This window comes from Numida meleagris, chromosome Z (genome assembly GCF_002078875.1).
Source record: "Numida meleagris isolate 19003 breed g44 Domestic line chromosome Z, NumMel1.0, whole genome shotgun sequence".
Classification (NCBI taxonomy): Eukaryota; Metazoa; Chordata; class Aves; order Galliformes; family Numididae; genus Numida; species Numida meleagris.
In genome coordinates, this window is record NC_034438.1 from 28623718 (window position 1) to 28647011 (window position 23294).

General features: G+C 37.8%; 1 protein-coding gene across 7 annotated transcripts in view; it reads left to right on the forward strand.

Moving 5' to 3' along the window:
- KDM4C (lysine demethylase 4C) overlaps nt 1-23294 on the forward strand; it is a 304885-nt gene that overhangs the window by 196945 nt on the left and 84646 nt on the right. For all 7 annotated transcript variants that reach the window (XM_021380229.1, XM_021380224.1, XM_021380223.1 and 4 more), the window contains 4 exons: nt 598-779; nt 1636-1852; nt 2698-2774; nt 19372-19427. In XM_021380229.1, coding sequence (XP_021235904.1) covers nt 598-779; nt 1636-1852; nt 2698-2774; nt 19372-19427 — 532 coding nt within the window. The remainder of the gene's footprint in view (nt 1-597; nt 780-1635; nt 1853-2697; nt 2775-19371; nt 19428-23294) is intronic.

The window sequence follows — 23294 nt, forward strand, 5'->3', positions numbered from 1 at the left end:
TGAGGGATTTAAGGCAGAGTTCACAGCCTCTGGCTGGAGGGTTGAGGTTGGAGGAGTTGAGACAGATTTTAATGCTGTGGATAGGATATGAATACAAATTGTAAATTGAAGAGCTACTGAAATACTTTCTGTGAAGCAGGCAGCTTCTGATGTCAAAAGTGCTTTTCCGTGTGCTTTTTGTCCTGATGCATAATTCCTTTAGACTTCTGCATTTGTATTCTCAGACTTTATTTAGCATTTGGTCACACTATTAGTGAACATGACAAATTCAGTATTGTTTCTCTACATTTCAGGAAAATAATATGTCCAATTGCTTGCTTTTGTAGGATCACAGACTAGTTGAGATTGGTAGGGACCTTGAGGGGGTCAGTCTGGTCCAGCCCCTGCTCAAGCAGAGACGCTCGGAGCAGAGTGCCCAGGACGATTCCCAGGTGTCTACTGGGCCTCAAAGGAGGGTGACTCCACAGCCTTTCTGGACAACACGTGCCAGTGCTCCATCTCTCACATATTAAAGAAGTGTTTCCTGATGTTCAGGCAGAACTTAATGTATTCCAGTTTGTGCCCATTGCCTCTTGTTCCGATTTTTTTTCTTTTAAGAACTGCCTGAGACTGCATTTACTGAAGAGGAAGTTAAAGAGACAGAGACATGGGCCAGGCCTCTGGTCCACCTTTGGCAGACAAGAACACCTAATTTCAATGCTGAAAAAGAATACAATGCATGTTGTGCAAAAAAGGAACCCCACTGTGCTATTTGCACTCTTCTCATGCCATACTACAAGGTAAGCAAGATCCTTAGAGTTTCATCTCTGGGAGGAGTGTGAAATAGCTGCCCAGCTACAGCATTTCCAGTAAATTGCTAGTACATTAGAAATAAGTTAAACTTACTCATTTTACTGGTATGGGAAGTAAATAAACTCAGTATTGTTAAAACTAGAGATGATGCTCCATCCACCTGCATTTATCTTTTGTTGCAGACGGCGTATGCCCTCTGCTTGGGACGTAGGTTTGTTGTTAGTGCATGTGCGCTTATACATACAGAAAGTTATATTTTTGAAGGTGGTTAATCCACACAGGTTTATATCTTTCAGCTACTTCCTTATGTGTCCATTGTCAAATGCTTTTCATCAAAACCTCTTCCAAATCTCCTTCCTACAGTGCTGAAAAAGTATCTTCTCACAGTACTTGAGCCTTTCCAGGAACTGTATTTCCGTAGAAACCTTCTACTCTAGCACCCAATTTGATATTGGCTTGTGGAATTTGTGTCAAACATCAGTTAAAAATGCTGATATAGTACTAATTCTGCAGCTGGTGTACTGGAAAGCCCTCTGTTTGGGACCTGGGAAAGAGACCTTTTGCACTGGATCCAGCTAAAGGGCTTAGTGGGAGTCAGTTGTATTGTATCATTGAATGCTGTTACAATAATGCTAATTTTCAGACTAAGTGCTTTTATATTATTTGAATAGTCAAGGAACTATGGAATGATTGTGATAGATAACCAGTAGTAGTTAATTTTCTTAATTGTTACATTATTAACGCGGGAGCTGGCAAAGGAGAAGGCATTTGACCATAATTAAAAAGAGCAGAAAGACAGAGTCTCCTCTTTTTACTTAAATGTAGATTTTATTTTATTTCCAGCCAGACAGTTTTGATGAAGAAAATTCTACTTACAAGGAAACAAACTTAGAAGAAACACTGGTGATTGAAAATGAGAAGTCTAGACCTCTTATTCCAGAGATGTGTTTTATTTATAGCGAAGAAAACACTGAAAACTATCCATCAAATGCCTTAATTGATGAAGATGGAACAAGTCTTCTGATTTCCTGTGCAAAGTGTTGTGTACGAGTTCATGCAAGTAAATACATTAATATTTCAGTTGGTAGCAGTGTCATTTCAAATTTTGTTTTATTGACAAGTAAAAGTTAACTAACCTTCTGGTATGTCTAAGTAAGCACTTGAAAAACATTTCCATAATTAATGCTTGAAATCACTGGCTACATTTTTTTTACCCTATGGTAAGTGTTCTATTATTTGTTAATAGTTGCTCTGAAAATGATGAAGAGTTAGTTTCATAATGTTAATTTAACCATGGGGAGCAGAAACTTCTGATTTTTTGTTCAGCACTAAGCCTTTAAATTTACTCCTCATATTTTAAACCGCTCTGTAATGTTTGTGTTTCCTTAACATGTTGTAAGGGTGGAATCCTTTCAAAACTGAGGATTTGTGAATATAGCTATTGACTTCTAATATAGTAATTTCCTCCACCTTACATTCTTAATTTCAAGTGACTGATGAATGCATGAATTTTCTGTAGTACCTTCTGTAGGCAGTAGGACTTGAATGCTTAACTCTGTGAAGTCCGAGTGAAATCCTTAAATGGCGATGGCACTGTAATTGCATAGAATGTCAGTAGATTGATTCAAGTTGCACCTTGTTACTGCAGGAAGAATTGATGATTTGCTACTGAAGTTACAGAAAAAAAAAATACCCTGATGTGGCTCTTCTTTTTTTTAAAGTTTGGAAGTTTGGGGAAGCTACATTCACACGCACACATAGACTATAGAATAGCAATAACCCTAGCATTGGAAAACTTTCCTTGATCATAGTATATCATTTACTGGTGTTTGTACATAGTCAAACTGTATAACATCATGATTAGAAAGACAGAATGTATTACTCAAATCAGCTCTCTTATTCTAGGTTGCTATGGTGTCCCTTCTCATGAAATCCACAATGAATGGTTGTGTTCTCGATGCAGAACAGAAGCGTGGACAGCTGTAAGTTTTACATGTTGTTCGATTATCTAACACGTTACAGATTAAATATAGGATGGACCCTGTTTCTGTGTTATTTTTCTCAAGATACTTTTGCTGAGGAAACATAATTTGCAAAATATTATTAGATTTCAATGCAAAAAGTTACTGAATTTGGAGAGGCAAACTTGAAGGTTTACACATTCAAGAAAAAGGCCTTGCAGACAAAACATAGGTGTGTGTAAAAACATGTTCAAGGAAACAACTGACAATTTAAGTGCACACAATAGAGAGAAAATGATATTTCCTTTAAATATTTTAAACTTTAAATGTGTCTGTGTGGGCAGCTGGAGAAAAGAGAAAGAGAATAATGAATTGCAGTCAAGAATGAAATTATTCTTTTACAGCATTTAAGGTTTACTGTGTTGTACAGTCAGAAAGAGGTTTCACTTCTGAAGCACCCAAATGCCTATTGTTTGATCTTAAAAAAAATTAAGTATGCAATAGTTTATACAGCTGGGAATAAATAGAAAAACAGTTGATAGTTAGTGAAATGCCTAAACACATATCCATTTAAGTGACAACCAGTTTAATATTCTATATTTTACCACTGTATCAGTTACCCTGGTAAGTCATTTGATATTTGTTTTCCTTAAAACAAATTGAGGAGATGTGATAATCAGTTTTGATGCCAGCACAGCTTTTCTTCATTCAGTTATTGAGTTAAAAACATATATTTCAAGTGCTTTAAAAATGTAAATCCTTTAATGGTATGATAAAACTTTTATATATAGTAAAGAAGAAATGAGGATTCAAACTACAGGAGAATAAGGTGTCACTTTGTCAAACATCATTTCTTGCAATTGAGAAATGCACCTGTAAGAAATTCAGTGGTAGTTCTAGCAAAGTTGAAGTAACAATAAATGTAAAAGCTTTTTCTGCACTATCAACGTTTTAATTCTCTTCTGTGAATGCTGAGAGTTAAGGAAACAAAAGCAGAACTGGTTCTTTTACTGCAGGTATTACCTAAGCTGGGGAAAAGAAAATGAAAAGAGTGGCTTAGAACTGCTCATTACAAGAATATGGTCCATTAATAATGTTTAGTCCTGTGTTCTCTCAGTGCATAGCTATTAAAATATTTATTGAATCAATTTCTGTCTCTGTAATGTGTTCTCATTTTAGAAGGCAAGGCACTCTTACTAGGTAGAATCCAATTTTCATCTTGCATAGGTAACCAGAAAATCTTGTTATAGCTTCCTTATCAGACAGTCGTGAGTTTTAGGATCTTTGGAACTGCTTTTGTAACTATAGTTCTAGAGTCAGGGGAAGGTCAAGGGGAAAAGAAAATGCCTACACTAGCAAATAAAAGTTTACTATTAACTTGGAATATGATTGCAAGTTAAACAGGTAGGCAGTCCCACTGCTCAATCAGAAACTTGTGTTAATTTCCTTTCACAGAAGATAGAGCTATGATAAAAAAGTGAATTCCAAGGAGAACATTCATATTCATGAGATTCCTTGTATGACTTCAATAGGACTGCGTTAGATGTTTTCATTAAAAAATAAAAAAAAAAGTAGAGCATTAGCTTGAAATCTGATGTTAATTGCTATAGTACAGTAACGTATTTGCAGAGAAATTTGGAGATCATCTTATTCTTTGTGTGTTTGTCATAGTATGTGTGTTTATCAAAAGTCACTGAAAAACTGTAAAACAAAATACAATCCTAAAATTCATTAATACTAGCTGTAGATAGTTCCGGGACTTGGAAGTGAAGAGAATATTCAGTGACAGAACAAGGGGTAATGGGCACAAACTGGAACATGGGAGGTTCCATACAAACATGAGAAAGAAATTCTTTACTTTGAGGGTTACAGAACACTGGAACAGGCTGCCCAGATTGATTGTAGAGTCTCCTCTGGAGATAGTCAGAACCCTCCTGGGTGCTTTCCCGGGTAACCTACTATAAGGAACCTGCTTTAGCAGAGTGGGTTGGACTAGATGATCTCCAGAGGTCCCTCCTATTGCCTACAATTCTGTGATATACACCATGGTGTGTGGACAGTAAGAACAAAAATAGTGAGGTCACCACTGACTTGATTTTTAGTTGTATAAAATCTCAGAATGGTTTAGGTTGCTAGTGACCTTTAAAGATAATCTAGCCTAATCACCTTGCCATGGGCTGGGACACCTTTTACTAGACCAGAATGCCCAAAGCCCCATCCAGCCTGGAGCTGAACATTTCCAAGGATGGGATATCTACAGCTTCTCTCTACAACTTGTTCCAGTGCCTTCCCACCATCACAGTGAAGAACTTCTTCCATATATCTCTTCTAAATCTACCCTTTTTAGTTTAAAGCTATTACCCCTGGTCCTATCACCATACTCTCTACAAAGTGTCCCTCCTCATCTCTCCTGTAGTCCCCCTTTAGGTACTGAGCGGCTGCAATGAGGTCTCCTTGAGACCTTCTCTTCTCCGGGCTGAACAACCCCAACTCTGTCAACCTGTCTTCATAGGAGCGGTGCTCCAGCCCTCTGAGCATCTTCATGGCTCTCCCCTGGACCTACTCTGACAAAGCCATGTCTTTCTTATGTTGAGGGCCTCAGAGCTGAATGCAGTACTCCAGGTAGAGTCTCATGAGAGTGGAGTAGAGGGGGAGAATATATCAGTTATTTTATTTGTCTGGTCTCTCTGTATTCTGCTTTTACTCTTCCTATGTGTGTCTTCCTAGCTTTCTGGCTGATACTCACTGAGGGAAAATAGTAAAATGCGATAGATAAAGGAAAAATTGGACTGATTCAAGAGTGAACTAATTCGGATTTTTCTTCGGCCAACTTCTGGGCAAAAATTTCAGACAAAGACAATGTTCCTTTGTTGAAAATGAAGTGTTTTCAGGATTATACCTTGACTCATTAACATCTTACATGCAAAGAATTACGGATGTTTTACTGAAGATGTTTTGTTTTATTCTGCTACAATGCATACAACTTTCTGAAAATGAGGAAGATCTGATTTGTATGGGAAACATTCTTGGTCATATTATTTGAGGAGATAAATGGAGAAAAGATGAAAGAAGGTTACAAGAGTGGAAAGCAGCGTTACTTTCAATTTGCAAAAACAAGGTAGCATATATGCCCACAAGGATAATTTATTTAATGTAAACTTCAGCTATTATTTTTAACTGAATTGCCGTTAAACTTAATTAAGGCAAACTTTTAAGTGTATTGATACACCTACAAATTTAAACTGTTAGTGCCAACAACTTGGTTTTTATATAGCTCTGATTTGGTGACCTGAGTGAAATGAACTGGTGCCCTGCAAAATCTCTTTGTTTAGAAATGTTTGTGGAATAAAATTTGTCGTAAGTTGTCGCTCAGGGGAGTTTTACTGAAATGCAGAAGATTGCTTAGATATGTAGTAAAAAAAATATATTCCTGTTCTTATATGTTTGAAGTAGCAGAAGAAACAAATTAGCTGTGCAGAATTTAGAAACCTTAAATTAATGTTGTTTGCTTATCTATATACTTTATTTTTGTGTGTAGTCTTCTTAGACTTTTTTCTCTAGGGCTATAAATCTAGTATCCGTCTCTAATACTAAATTTACTTAAAAGTTGTCCTACATAATTGGCTATCTTGTATTTCTTGTTATTACTTGTCCTTGTTACTGCATATCAATATGAACTGTTCATTGTCAGCTAAGAGATGTAGAAATGATAGGTAGTAGACATGAAATCTTCAAGCCAAGTTAAATAGCAAAAATCCAGCAGTCAGGGTTTACAAATGGTGCTGTTATTTACTCATATGTGAATGCTACCCCATTCAGTTGTTCTTTTTTAATAGTAGCATCTTTCAAAACTCTTGAGATGCTGAAGCAATCTCAGAAGTATTTGTGGTAATCTCTGAAAATTTACAAAGCTTCTGTAAGGTGCCTGGAAAATTTAGTATCATTTTTATAAAAGCAGGGTGTGGGTGACCCAAGGAATTCCGACAATCAACCTAAATTGTATTCAAAGAGAAATACTATACAAATGATGAATCTGTCAATTATTTCCAAACTCTTAGGCTACAACAGAGTATAAAATGATATGTATTTACAGAAAAAGTGCCTTATATTTTTTTTTTGCCATAATAGCTCCTGTGAAGAAAAAACAAGTGAAATATTCTATTCATCCTAACTTTCATGGACTTTTGGTAATGCTTTTAATTCTGATATTCAAGCCACAAAAGAATGATGATCTAGATGAGCAGTTGCCAAACGTAGAGCAGTATGGATCTCAGTATCTCAGGCAATCAGCCATTGTTTTCATCAGAGTCTCAAGTCACTCAGAGGGTGATAAATGTCTGTGCACCATTTGCTGATTGCTCTTCATGTCCATACGAAACATATGTGGAAATCCAGACTGGACCATTTTAAGTCATTTAAGATGATTACATGGGGAGATGGAGAAATATATTTCATGTGAAACTACCATGGAGTTAAGCTTCTACAGTATGTCAGAGGTTTTGTCACAGAGGTTTGTCGAGTGCTATCAAAATATTTTTTCTCCATTCATTTCAATATTTCAGTGAGATGAAGAGATCAATAAAGAAGCATTCTTAGTGAATTTTCTGCAGGTACCATGGACCCTGGACATTTTGTAGGCTGAGGTTTACTATTTTGGGTTAGGATTGTTAGATATATTAGATGATCAGAGGGCTGGAGCACCTCTCCTGTGAAGAAAGGCTGAGGGAACTGGGCTTCTTTAGCTTGGAGAAGAGAAGGCTCCAGGGGGACCTCATTGTGGCCTTCCAGTACTTGAAGGGAGCGTATAAACAGGAGGGGGAACGACTGTTTACATGGGTTGACAGTGATAGGACAAGGGGGAATGGTTTTAAACTGAGACAGGGGAGATTTAGGTTAGATGTTAGGAGGAAGTTTTTCACTCAGAGGGTGGTGATGCACTGGAACAGGTTGCCCAAGGAGGTTGTGGATGCCCCATCCCTGGAGGCATTCAAGGCCAGGCTGGACATGGCTCTGGGCAGCCTGGTTTAGTGGTTGGCGACCCTGCACTTGGCAGGGGGGTTGAAACTTTAGATTGGATCTTACTATTTTGTAGGGTAGTAATAATATTATTGTATTGAATAAGTAGTGTAAAGTAAATTTTGTGACCGAATTCAGCAGATAGGTACAATTCTTGTGGGTGGCTGGAAATGGAACAAGCTCCCTGGGGAAGTGGACATGGCATCAAGCCAGCTGTAGTTCAAGCAGCATTGGAACAATGCTTTCATTAATATGGTTTGAATTTTGGGTGATCCTTTGTGGAGCCAGGGATTTGACTACATGATCCTCTTCCAACTTGAGATATTCTATGATTCTTTACTTAAGCAGAAGCTGTCAGTTGTGCCCAAAAAAGATGGGAATGGCTGGCCAGGCAATAGCTCTTGCTGCTTTCTGGAGTACTGACCACTCTAGTCACAAAGTTACCAGTTCTATAAATCTGAAGCATCAGACCAGGGTGTTTAAACTTACACTGAGAGCAAAGCTTGACACATGAAACAATCTTTTTATTCTCTTCATGTTTGATGAGAGCCCAGCTGACGAACTGTGTGGCAATGAATACACATGCTTAAAAAAAAATTCATTAGATGAGTGGGCTGGAAGATAATGACATGTAATTAAAAACTTTAAAAAAAGAGAAGGTAAAAAATTCTTTCAGTCATTCCTCATAGTTGTCAGTAATTCCATAAGGGAGGGCTGAAAAGAATTAAGCTTGTTTAGTATAGCTGAGAGAAAATAGAAAGGAAATAAGTAGTAGTGTCATATGCAAAATAATCAGAGTAAATCAAAGACAAAAATAATCAATTGCCATTCCTTCAGTTCAGGTTCAAGATAAGTTGTTGCAGCTTTAAACTTCATCAACATTAGCTTGTGTTAATGCCGTGACACCTTGAAAAATTTTCTTTCTAAAAACAGTGAAATACTGGAATGTAGAGATTTTGTAGAATCTACTCTTTTAAGACTCTTGAAAGTATGATAGAAAGGCATTTGCCAGGAGTAGCTGAAGAAGAGCTGATTGTGCCTTAAGTCAGAATAATGAAATGGACACTGAGGTTACTTTTTTCTGTAGTTCTCTTTTGCCTGTTTGAGCAGCAGCATTAATTGCAAAGCTATGTAACTGTGACTACAGTTCTCAAGGAGGAAAAAATCATCAATTTGATAAACAACCTAAGTGCATTAGTGTATTTTTGCTTGCAAGCAATTCCTTGCTGACGTCAGTGTTATGAAGAACTACTGATACTTATCTGGGTCCTATTTGTCATTTTAACAACAAGCTTCTGCTTCTTTTGGTTAATAACATTAGGCTATCCTAAAAGCTGTCATCTAATCTTAGCTTTGTACTTAAGATACATGTGGCTTTATTTTAACTATTCTTTAAAAATGTTTTATTAAAAAAGACAAATCTACTGCTGATCAAGGTACCACTTTCCTTTTAAAAATGTGCATTTATGTTGGTCATGCCAACCTGCAGCTGTAAGTTTTATGCTAGTTTTGAATTACATTCTTGTTTTTTTTATGAATCAGATTTTTATCTGTATATTTTTTCTTTATCTGCTGTTATGATATTCTATTGTATTTTAAATTGCTGTGTAGCACCACAAGCCTCTCTGGAGAGGGAGGCGTAATTAAAGTAAATTACTTATTTGCATGACCTTTTAAACTGGGAGGAGTATAGAATGAGTATATTTTGCATTCCAGCTAAGACAGCTCTGACTTAAAGTTTTCGTGTGAAAAAAATGTTTTAATTCTTGTTCAGGGCAAGCATTCCTTAACAGCATAGCAGTTGTGGAAGATGTGAAACTGAGATCTGGGTGACTACCCACAAAAATTCAATTATTGCTTTAGAAAAGGGTACAAAATCAGAAGATTTTATTATTAGAATATATTTGTTGCCTGAAACACTTATCTTCCAGAGTATCTGAAATTTGTTGTTTTTTTTTTTAATTGTGACTTTTTTGTCACAGTTATTCCTAGACGAGGGAGATTGAGCTGAGGAAGACCTGTTTTAAGAATACTCTTCTGGGTAAAGCTTTAAATCTTGAAGGGAAGATTGGCTGGAAAACAGAGAGAAGGCAAAATTTTGTGCATTGGAGAATAAAATGGATGATATGAAAGAAAACAGTTTTACAGATCTTAATTTAGAGTTCATAATTCATTTCATATCAGGGAAGGTTCCTTTCCATTGTTCTTAGCTTTGTAAATAATAATTTCTTAAACTTCAGTCAGTTACATTAAATTTATAGAAAATTTGGATTCTACTAGGTTTTTGTTTATCTCTTATGGTTTTGTAAAGGAATGACGGGTGAGAGCAGCATAGGAGTTCTAGCTGTATTAGTAACTAAATGAGATTGTACTTCACGTGAATCCCAATGAGGAATGTTATTAAAATTTGGAAACAGCAAAATGCATTAGTAGACTCATTTTTCATAGCCAGACTTTTCTATGATGATAATATAAAGTGGAATTCCCCAAGGAAAACTGCATTTGAGATTCAGATGCATACTGTTCGCTTGCATTTGCGGCTTCTCTAAGTTGCTGAAATAGCATGCTTTACAATACTTTATCTCAACTTTTTCATTTTCTGGGATGCTCTTGGAACCATGACAATGTATTTTTACAGTCTTAATACACAGTAGGTCCTGTTTGATAATGATTATTGACAAGTGGAAGGCTGATAGAAAATTCATCTATGCTAATGGCCAAAAATAGCCATAAATCAATCTTCCCCAAAAAACAGAAAAAATCAAATAATTTTAAAGAAGTCATCTGCATGGCTCCTGAAAGTGTAACTGTATTCATTCAAAGTGACTTGATTGAGAACAAACGCCTCATTAATTTTAAATGCTTCAGTTAAAGAAAGCTAGTGAAGTCAGGATGAATAATGACTGGCATTATGGAGAATGCAACGTAGTGTACAATGTGCAAGGATGTAGTCATCTAGTAGCTATAGTACATAAACGTAAGTACTTTTATTATTTAGAGGACAAAAGGATTAGGGACGGGAAAGAGAAGGATAAGAGTAAGTGAGGAAGTGTGCTCCACTGTCTTACTTCATAGTAACCTCACCATTAATAGCACTACTGAGGAAGAAGTGTAACTTCTCACAGAGTAACCTTGCATAGTACTACAGAAATAATACAGCATCTAAACTGGTCAGTTGGCACTGATTTCAAGAACTGTATGTATTTCAGAGATACTATGCTGAGTGGGAAGTGTTAAACAGTGTAGTGTATTTTTTATTTTTCTGCAGATTAAGCTTTCTAATGCTTATATTTCTAATGCTTATTTTCAGTCTTTTGATTTGTATGTGTTTTCTGGTCAGAATACACTGGTTGACAGATTTTTTTCTTTTTTTGAAAGGCATTTGAAAAGTAGCACATAAGAGCTTCCTACATTCAAGCCCAGAAACTACCCTGTTTCACCCCACTAAAAATAATTATTTTGAATAGTCTTTTTATAGTCATGGCCTTCTCACTGGTACAATGTCAGCATTTCTATTATAAACTCCTGTTTTCACAGCCTGATAACTGCCAAGATAACTCACTACATGTGAGTTGGCATAAGGTGTTTTAATTTTCAGACTGATTTTCCTACCCAGCTTTAAAGCATTTTGATGTTGTTCATAAAGCTCTGGGCTAAGTGTAAAAAAATAGTTTTAGCAAAAAACTCAAGTTTTTCCTTTTTAGAAAAGTAATGCTAAATTTTATCTATCTATCTGTAAGTCTACCTTTCTGTTTCCCAACCTTCTCTGCAAAAAGATGACTTACTTGGAGAATCACAAATGCTGTTGCTAACTTACTTAGCTAATTATGCTAATCAGAGATGGAAAGCATTATTTTTCTGGTTTTGGTGTTAGTCTGTTACCAGGATATGCATTGCTTATAATGAACAATCTTTGATGCAGTATATTTTAGAAGGTTTGTAAACACAGTGTTTCTGTGACCCTGTCATAGAAAATGAATTGAAGGGTATTAAATCTGGACAATATCTTTTTAACCTCAGACCCAAAATCCATTTAGACATTCAGATCACGGAATCACAGAATGGTTAAGGTTGATAGGAACCTGAGGAGCTTATCTGGTTCAACCCAGTGCTAATGCAGGATAACCCACAGCAACTCTATCTGCGTAAGGAGGAAGACTCCATTTGCCTCTTTGGGCAAACTATTCCAGTGCTTCCGGGCTCACAGAGTAAGGAATTGCTTCTTGAAATTTCCTTCTTTGCTGGCCACCAAGTTAACCTTTGCCACTGATATTCATGTGAAAAAGTCTGGTAGCCTTGAGCATGTCTGCATTTCATAGATTGATAAAATAGTTTAGACTTAAGTTGAAAGGAACTTTATAGATCTCCTAGTTCCAAGTCTCCTACCACGGGCAGGGACACTTTACACCGATCAGGTTGTTCAAAGCCCTATCCAGCCTGAAGTTGAACATTTCCTGGGATAGGGCATCCACAGCTACTCTGGGTAACCTGTTCCAGGGTCTCAAAGAATATTTTCCTAACTTCTAATCTGTATCTCCCTTTTAATTTGGAAGCATTCCCCTATGTCCTATAATTACCAGACCATTAAGAAGTTGCTCTACATCATTTTCACAAGTTCCCGTTAGGTACTGGAAGGCCATAATGAGATCTTTTTCTCTTCTCCAACCTGAACAAGACCAGCTGCCTCAGCCCATCTTCATGGGAGAGGTGCTCCAGCCCTCTGATTCACCTTTGTGGCCCTACTCTGGACCTGCTTCAGCAGCTCCATGCCTTGTTTGTTGGGGGCCCAGACATGTAAATAGGGCCTCATGAGGGCACAGTAGAGAGGATCACTCCCTCGCCCTGCTGGCCACCTCTCTTCTGATGCAGCCCAAGGTACTGTTGGCCTTCTGGGCTTGAAACACACACTGCTGGCTCATGTCCAGCTTTTCATTCACTAGAACCCCCAAGTCCTTCTCCACAAGGCTTTTCTATATCCACTTTTTGCCCAGCTTGTATTTGTGCTTGGATTCACTTGGGTATTCTTGTCTCACCAAGTAGTTGTCTGTTCTCTGGAGATTAAAGCATGATTTTCGTCAGTTGCAGTGTTGAATCTGGCCTTCCTTGGAGCTGAAATTGAATCAGAGAACACCTGGCAACCTTTCCAATATAAATGCTTCCTCAGAGACCACACCTGGTCTCCAGGAAGATGAATACAAAGTTATTGTGTAGGCAGGGAGAAAGATAGAAATAGCCAGTAGCAGAATAACCTGCTCTGCACAGTAGAGCTGTTTTCTTGAAACAGTTTTTCATCTACTGATGTTTAGACTTAAATCTTGTATTTACCACTGTTTCCATATATTGTCTTACAGTAATGAGAATAATCCTGCATATATTTTTATCAGTATAAATGCTGTCATACCATTTTTTTGGTGTGTTTGCTAAATGCTTAGCCTCAGTGTGGCGGTTATTTCTGCAGTCTCATTCTTCTGAGTGAATATGATCACTTTTGTCTCTTATCCCCTTGATTCTTAATATTCATTTATTTATTTATTCAAAACGCAGAAAATTTCAGTCCTTTTGACTTCTCTTCAAAGGTGAGGATATCTGTAGTCTTTCTTGGATGCCTGGGAACAGTCACTCAGCTATAAGCATTTTCTAAAACTGAGTCATAAATGTTGCAGGAAGTGTTTCATGTACAGCCACACAACATTCTCCGTTTCATACTCTGTATGTTTTTGACTTCAGATGTGCCTGCTGTGATGAGAAATGACACTATTTAGGGTGGTGTGGAAAGATTAAAATACTCAGAAGTATACAGTGTCTGAAAATAATATTTGCAAATGTGTTAATAGAAACACTGACTCTTTAATTGCAAAACTATAGACACCAATATAAATGAGATAGGGACATCAGGTAAGTGAAGAGACAGCAATGCCATCTCCAAATGCACATCTGAGTTAACGCTTTTAAGAGATGTGATGCTGGGCATTGCAAGGCAGTTAGAGAAGATGAAACAGGGCATTTTCTGTTCAAAGGTTGCTCTCAAAAAGCCTACCAGAACATCCTGAGGAACACAAAATTTGTTTCTTGGCCTTAACCATAGAAATTGTATCTATGTGACTTGGCTGTGGCAGAGTTCAAGATTAGACACCTGTTTTAAGTAGTTATGATTTTCTACCAACCAGCTTGTAAATATGACTAATAAGTCATCATTTCTTTAACACTTTTTCAGCAGCACACTCTTAAAAATGAAAACAGCTGACTTCTTAGTAGAAATATTTAGGAATGTTAGACACTAATCACAGTCAAAAGAGGCAGAGGAATGTAGTTGAGAAAAAAAACAAGTTTATTTACAAGTGTTTCGTAAATTGGATAAATAGTGTCCTGCTTACAGTACTGAAAACATGAACATCTTCATTGCTTCAGACTACCACACAAAATATATTCTTACCATGGAATCATAGAATGGTTTGGGTTGGAAGGAACCCTTAAGATCATGTAGTTCCAACTCCCTGCTGAAGGCAGGGACACCTCCCTCTAGACCAGGCTGCTCAAAGCCCCATCCAGCCTGGCCTTGAATGCTTCCAGGGAGGGGGCATCCACAACCTAACTGGGCAGCCTGTTCCAGTGTCTCACCACCCTCACAGTAAAGAATTTCTTCCTAATACCTAATCTAAGTGAGACTGTTTGAAATGATTCATTCCGTAATCACTGCTATATAAAGCTGTGATAATAAAATTATCATAAGAAGTATATAATGATAATATATGAATAAAGTTCAGTGAATGCATTCTGTTTGTTTTTCAGAATCAAAAGTCCTCTGAACACTTGGAAATTAAATCTGTATTTTATATAATTTATATTGAAGTATGTGCTTAGTGATGAGAAATGGGATTTTCCTAATATCTAGGTATCTTTTCTAAAACACTTTAAAATGTATGTGTTAAAGCTTTAGATAGAAGGTTACATAGAATGAATTAAAACAAAATCTGTTCTAGTTCATTATCCTGTCTTCAGCAAGGCCAGAAGTGAATACCTTGGGAAGAATGTAAACCTTGGGCAAGCATTCCCTAGCCCTCTCCCCATCTATGACAATATGCAAATAAGAAACTGCCATAGGCAAGGGCAGTATCTGTGTACTTGCTTAGTAGAAGGTAGTCATTGATGGATTTTTTTATGAACTTCCTGTTCAAGTGATGTAAACTTCTAGTGTCCACATGTGGCAATCTTAAAAATCTTAAATCACATTTTGTAAAGAACTTTTTTTTGTCTGTCTGGAATTATCTGCCTTCTGTTGTCCTTTGGTAGCAACCACCTGGTTGTTGTATTGGCCTACTTAGTCAAGTCTTTTTCCAACCCACTCATAATTTTATTGGCATTTCTCAGACTCTACACTGTCTTTTCTTTCCTGGCCTGAACATCTACAACCTGCTAATTATCTCTTAGTTACCACTTGTTGCAGGTGGTGTTAACTGAATGAAAAGAGTGGATTTTTTTAATTGAGGCCCATAAAGTAAGACTAGGTAGAAGTGAACAAGATTTTGCACAGTTCTTGAGGTATTCTTGAAAGCAGGATGCAACTGAATAGGGAGAAGTTCAAGCTAGAGTACAGACACAGGAATGTGGAGCAATCATACCAGTCACTGGTGTAGAAGCATTTCTAAGGGTCGTGGTGCATGCAGTTGGTGTTGTTCAAAGAGATGTGGGATGCAAATAAGATCTGCTATAATGAATTAACACAAAATCTGCTAATCTTGCTCTGCCTGATGTCATCGATGATTTGCTCTTTGCATTCCAGAGGAGAAAATGTGACCTCAAATGAAGATAGTGAGTAAAAAATTCGTGATAGTTTAACTTAGTAAGAAGCTGCAGATGGAAACTGGCAAAAACAAAAGGAACAATCTGTTTCTCATGTTTGTGATGCATAAAGCAAAAAGAAAAAAAAGCTTAAATGACAGCAAGGAAGGTTAGCTGCTGGCAGGGATGTGAAAGGACTGGAAAAGATTGTTTGATTGATTATGGAGACTATATCACTACATTTTTTTTAAGAATTTGGAAAAATGTCAGACAAAATTAATTAGGAATATTATATGTTTTATTTATACTGTCTTGATCCACCCACACATGTTTATTTCCTTGAACTGAATAAATTTTATTCCTTGGAGATGACATTGTAATTTACAGGGTTGTAGAAGAAAAAAGGAGAGCAGTTTAACAAGAAAGAGGATCAAGTGAAGCAGTGTTTATAGTTGTCCGTAAGAATAACCATTATTTGACATTTACTTCCCTCATCCATGGCTTGACTGAATTCTGTTTCCTTACTGTGTCAAACATCTTCCTGTCTCACACAGAATGCTACTGCTGATGAAATAAGAAAATATGGAATGCGTGAAAGCCTTTCCTATGAGCGTTGCAGTCACTATGACTTTGAATTTTGGCAGAGTGCAAAAACCGTGCAAAGACAACCAAGTGCATTCACTTTAATGTATAAATAAGTATGAACAGGCTTCTTTGTTGTTGTTGTTCTGTTCATCCATGCAACAATAATTAGTATGCAGCTATGCTTGAATAATGGCATATTGTTCCAATGAAGATGTTTCATCTTTTGGATGTATGTACCAAAGAGAGTATGGTTAATTCACATTGGCTTTTGCTGTGGTTTCTGGCAGTGGCTGAAGCAGAGAAATGGAACATAGACTCGACTCGGGATGGTAGTTGAAAAATTCACTGTTTAATTGTAAACAAGGAAAACTGTGCAGTCCGGAACCTGTGAATATGATTGTTACAAAAAAATGCATTGTTTCCACTAAAAATCTAAAAGACGAACATTAGTGTAATAAAGTTTGTGAATTATGTGGGAATGCCTTAGTTTATGCAGCTATTGGAAAAGTGTTTTCTTTTATAATTCTAGAATGTTAGGAAGATTTTTAAGCAGGTGACCAATTAAAAAAATACTAAGATGTAATTTAGATAAGTGTAAAATAGTGTGCATAAGAAATTATTTAATGCAAATACATATGACATAAAATGACTTGCTTAAAAGATTTGCACAGTAATAGTGAATAAGATGTGTTCTACACTGGGGCTCTGCAGTGAAGTCTGTTGCTTGTCCTGAATTGTACACGCAGTGAACATTTTTTCTTTCTGTATGAGGACAGGGGTCATAAATGCTAATGTATGTCCGATCTCGGGGCTGTCCATAGCAGGCATATCTGTACTAGAAATATTAGTACTTCTAATAACTACTTACCCTGAGTTTTGTTTGCAGTATGTCAAAACTGGAGGTAAAGTAATAGCCATATTACATGCATATAGGACAATATTTTGCAAAGCAAGGATGATATAAGATCTAATAGGCTTTACTTATGGGCCTATCCTCACAGGTTTGCTATAAACACTGATGAAATTTTCAAGTTCTTACAGTTGATATCTACCACAGAATGAGCTGTTTGGTCATTGCCTACCATCACTGTCTGCACACTGAAAACTTCTATAGGTGGATTTCACTTCCTGCAGGTCCTGCATAGAAGAAATTTTTTCAAGCTTCAAGCTGCCACTGGGAATACATAGAGCAACTCTCTCTCTTTTTTATTGTTGTTTTTTTTTTCCTTTTTAACCTAGTGTGAAAGCTCTGTGCTTACTGGATAAGAGTTATGAATTGCAGTGTTTAATTCAAAATTCTTTATATTGTGGCTAAGAGACAGAAAAACAGAAATTTGTTTGTAGTATCTTTCTGAGCTATTTTAGCTTAATTTATTTGTAGAACCATTTTATATATATTTTATATATGGATTTTTTTCTCTTGTTGCATTAAGAAACTACACAGCAAACTGTCAGATTAAGATTTTCTTTAAAAATATCTATTAGAAGCAGGAAAGATTTGTTTTCATTCTAGTATTGAATTTCAAAGTAGGGTGGAATAAAAAAAATCTTAGGAAGTAGAGGCAAACCCCCTGTTTTATTTTGCCAAACAAAAGCCATATTTTTAATGGAAAGTATCAATAAAGTGCATCAATTAAAACCAAAACAAACAGCAACAATTACAAGAAAAAAGAGATAATCTACTGAACTTTCAATTTGAAGGGGGAAAAAGAAGTACTTCCCCACAAAATTTTCTACTGAATCAGAATTCAAAAGTCTGCGGATGTTATTCTGCCCCTGCACTGTAAGCTTCCTACTCCTGCAGAACTGCAGGAATTTGCCTATTCTTGAATGAATGTTCCATTTTGAGTATTATTTTCTATGCTACTTGATTCATTCATTTGGTTTCTTTCAAGTGGTCATAGAGAAGCTTGCCCACCTAATTTTAATGTTCTCATCTTGCCTCTCCCACTGTCACGTACAAAACTAAAGCATTCTATTTGTCAGTAGCTCATTACAATATTTGGCATGCTCTGCATATAAAGATTAATGTTAATAGCAGAAAAGATTTCCTCCTGGAGTTTAAAATGAATCAAAGGAGGAGCTGAGAGATAGATCTTTCCTTTGCTGATTTGTTAGAAAGGATCTAAAGAGAAACTATGTGGAAGAGGGTACAGTGCTGTAGGATTAGCTGTAGTTGTGCCCCATTTAGCTTCTGTCTGGTTTTGGTAGGAGGAGATTTCATTTGATGAAGTGCGAGAACCTCACAATTATACAGCTGATTGAGTAAAAATGTTGGTTTTGGAAGGATCGGTTTTACTTACTCTCCAACAGCCAAATGGAAAAGTCCTGTGGATTTTTAGTATGATCCTATTGACTTGTTTGCTGATTGAGTCTCCGTAAAATTACAGACACCACATTCTGAAACACCCACTGAGTTCTACAGGAGCAGCCCCTTTATGGCCATTTTTCTTCTTTTTATGCAGAAACTACGTGTTCCTGCTCAGTCTCCTTTGAATGCTGGAAAGAATTGGTATTCTAAGCCCTTAGATTTTTGGATTTAATAGTTACAGAGATCTGGAACCTGGAATAAGTGGGATTCAATCCTAGGTCTCTTGTGTTTAAAGCAGTGAACCTCACTTCTCTGCACCTTTGTAATAATATTAATTACATTAAAATGGTACTGTATGAGAAAATATGTTACTTGTTCTCGGTGGTATTGGTAGGTAAGACAAAATGTTGTCTGCTTGAACTGCGAAGAAAATTCATTAGTTGCAAGGAAGTACTTTGTTGTTAGAGTAAGTCTTTATCAAAAGAAAGTATCCAACACAGAATTATTATCAAACACCTTCATTATTTGAATTGAATCAGTGGCTTATGAGACAGTGGTTTCTTCCTAACTTTTATCAAACTAATTATGTATCATTTTATTGTGTTTTACCTTAATAAGTTTCATGCCAGCCTTTCTGTCACAGTACTAGGTGAATGCTTTTTCATTTGGTATTGCCTTTGAAGGGATTCTGTAACTTTGTTCAAGAGTAGTATTAAAAACTTATTTTTCTTCAGCTCTTTTGAATTGTCACTTTTTTATTATTATATTCTATTTTTCCTGTAAGGTAATGCAGTGCTTCTAAGTGGCACGTTGTAACCCAGTACTGAAATATGTTAGCGATTTATATGTACTTAAGATCAGCTGAATGAGACTGCTTTGTAACCAGTCAATAAAGCTCACTTGTTTCTACACTGTTTTTATTTTTAGGAATGTTGTCTCTGCAATTTGAGAGGTGGTGCGTTAAAGCAAACTACTGACGAGAAGTAAGTAATATATTCTTTGAGATTGCACATTTTTGTTTAATTTTTTTCCCAACCTGTTCCCACATACTGAACATTTGTAAGCTTAATTATTTGACAGTGTGCCTTTAAGGTGAATTTTTGCAGAATTAAAATTACTCCCACTGAAATGTGTCATTGGCATTTTGTGAAATAGTTAGATGCTAAAATGTATATTTTAGTATTTGCACATGCTTACTTGTTTCAAATTCTATTCTGCTTGTTGTTGTGTAAAGAAAGCAAATGAGAGCTCGTTTGTCATTGTTTGCATGAGCAAATCTTATCAAACAGTGAAGCATATTTTATTCTTTAGTCCTGGAAATTTGTTATTACAGAATTTAATACAGAACATTTGAACTTCTCCTAGAAACAATATTTTAAATTAATTAATCTGAATCATATTAAAGTAATTCTGGATTTTGAAGTGTTTTTCAAAGTACACTTCTATCATAAACTGTCAAAAATGGTATTGCTGCTGACATCATACTGTTAACAGCATTAATATTTTTCTTTGCAATGTCATGATAGTACAATATATCAAGTAACTGTTGAGGTTTAACCCATCAGACAGCTAAGCACCACACTGCTGTTTGCTCTCTCCGCCGCCACTCCAGCAGAGAGAGAAACAGGACAAACCAGAGAAAACCAATGGGCTGAGAAAAAGACAGTTAAATAGGACAGAAGAGGAGGGAAGTAATGTTACAAGAATATACAGAACAAGTAATTTCCGATGCAATTGGTTATCACCCGTTGACAGATGTCCTGGCAGTTCCCCAGCAGTGGTCCCTCCCCTGGCCAACTCCCTCCAGTGTTATAGTTCATGACATCATATGATATTGGGATATCCCTTTGGTCAGTTTGGGCCAGCTGTCCTGGTTCAATCCTCTCCCAGCTTTTTGTGCATCCCCAGCTCCTCACTGACAGGACAACATAAGAAGCAGAAAAGTTCCTGGCTCCGTGTAAGCACTCCTTAGCAACAACTAAAACATTGGTGTATAATCACAGACTCATAGGGGTTAGAAGGGAATTCTGGAGATTACCTAGTTCAACCTCCTGCTAAAGCAGATTCCCTAGAGTAGGTTACACAGGAAAGAATCCAGGTGGGTTTTGAATATCTCCAGAGAAGGAGATTCCACAGCCTCTATAGGCAGCTTGTCCCAGTGCCGTCACCCTGGAAGTAAAGATGTTCTTACTCATATAGAACTTTGTATGTTCCAGTCCGTGTCCATTACCCCTTATTCTGTCACTGGGCACCATTGAGAAGAGCCGAACCACATCTACTTGACTCCCACCCATTAGGTATTAATAAGCATTGATAAGATCCCCCCTCATTCTTCTCCAGGCTGAACAGCCTCAGGTCTCTCAGCCTTTCCTCAGAAGAGAGATCCTTCAGGCCCTAAATGATCTTTGTAGCTCTCTGCTGTATTCTCTCTAGAGGTTCCCTGACTTCCTTGAGCTGAGGAGTGTGAACTGGAGCAGTACTCCAGATGTGACCTTACCAGGGTAGAGAAGAGGGGGGAGGGTAACCTTCCACTGGCGTGCTGGCCACACTCTCTTCATGGGATCTGAGGATACCATTGGCCTTCTTGGCAACAAGGGCACACTGCTGGCTCGTGATCAACCAGGATACGTAGGTTTTTCTCTGCATAGCTCATTTTCAGCAGGTCAGCCTCTAACCTGTATTGATACATGCGGTTATCCCTCCCTAGGTGTAAGACTTCACACTTGTCCATATTGAATCTCATAAAGTTCTTCTCTTCCCAACTCTCCAACCTGTCCAGATCTTCTTTAATGGCACCACAGCCTTCTGGTGTGTCACCACTTCTCCCAGCTTGGTATCATCAGCAAACTTGCTGAGGGTATACTCTTTCCCTTTGTCCAGGTTTTTTATGAACATATTGAACAAGATCAGACCCAATACAAACACCTGGGAAACACCACTAGTTAAAGGCCTCCATTAGTCTCTGCACCACTGATCACAACTCTCTGAGCTCTTCCAGTCAGCCAGTTCTCAGTCTACCTCACTGTCCACTCATCTATCTGACACTTCCTAAACTTAGCTGCAAGGATGTTGTGGGAGACAGTGTCAGAAGCCTTGCTGAAGTCAAAGAACACAACATCCACTGCTCTCTTTTCATCTGCCCAGCTGATCATGGCATCATAGAAGGCTACTAGGTTGGCCAAGCATGATTTCCCCCTGCTGAATCCCTGTTGCCTATTCCTAATAATCTTATTTTCTCTCCGAAAACTGGTTCCATCACCTTCTCAGAGATAGAGATGAGGTATCCCATTGTGGCCCATAGATTTGTGTACACTGAGTTTGCCTAGATGACTTCTGACCAGATCCTCCTCCACCAAAGGGAAGTCTTCCTTTTCTCAGATTCTCTTTCTTATTTTCGGGGTCTGGGACTCCTGAGGAGCAGTCTTAGCAGTAAACACTGAATTTAAGATGGCATTCAGTATCTCTGCCTTCTCAGTGTCCTCTGTTGCCTGGGCAGCCACCTCATTCAGCAGCAGACCTACATTTTCCTTCTGCTGTTGATATACTTAAAGAAGCCTTGGCCAGACCTCTTTCCCACATTCTGTAGACTTTCTTCTTCCCTTTGAATTTTTCCTTGAGCTTCTTGCTCATTAATCTGCATCTCTTGCCACCTTTGCTTGATTTCTTACCCTTGGGAGTGCATCAGTCTTGAGCTTGGAAAAAGTGGTGCTTGAACGGCAACCAGCTCTCTTGGATACCCTTAATTTCCAGTGCTCTAACCCATGGGATACCTTCACGCTGGTCCTTGAAGAGGTGAAAGTTGGCTCTCCTGAAGTTCAGGGTTGCAATCCTACTCATTGCTTTGTTTGTTCTGTGTAAGATCCAGAACTCCACTATTGCATGGACACTGTAACCAAGGCTACTTCAGCCTTCATGTTCTCACCCAGTTCTTTCTTGTTTGTATGAACAAGGTCCAGCAGCACACCTCACCTTGTTAGCTTCTCCATCACATGTATCAGAAATTCATCTTCCACGCACTGCAGGAACCTTCTGGACTGTGTATGACCAGCAGTTGCTTTTCCAGCAAATATCAGGATGGTTGAAGTCCCCCATGAGAACCAGTGCCTGGGATTGTGAAGCTACTTTAATTAACTTTCCCCTCCTGGTGAGGTGGGCTGTAGTACACACCCCCAAATGTGTCACCCGTATTAGCCTTCCTCTTAGTTCTCACCCGTAAGCTCTCCCCTCATTCATCATTCATCCCTTGGCAGAGGTCAGTACATTCCAATTTTCTCCCACATGAAGTTCAGCTCCACCGCCTCACCTTGCTTGTCTGTCTTTCCTAAGAAATACGTACTCATCCATGACTGTGTTCTGGTCATGCGAGCTATCTCAACATGTCTGATAATCTCAATAAGATCATGGCCCTCTGACTGTACACAAATCTATAATTCTTCCTCTTATTTGTAATGCTATGTGCATTGGCATAGAGTCGCTTCAAAGAAGAAAAGGGAGCAGAGGATGCAGATTTCCTTAGAGGGATGCAAGAAGATCCCCCATAGCTATACACACCCTTGAGGTGGGTGGCCATCTGGCTCATGTCATGGGAGGCAGCTAAGGAACATTCATCACTGTTCTGGTTGGCCTGGCTTATCCCCAGTTAGTTGCAATAGCATGAGCATTGCCATTTTGAACACCATACCACAAGCCCTTCAGTTTGCAGCCCAGCTCACTAAGCTAGCCAACCCACTGCCAAAGATAGCCCTGCCTCTTCTTGACAGGCGGATCCCATCTGTCCATAACATGTTGTAATCCTCGTAGAAATTCCCACCGTCATAAAAACCAAAAGCCTTGTGCCGGCACCAGCCACA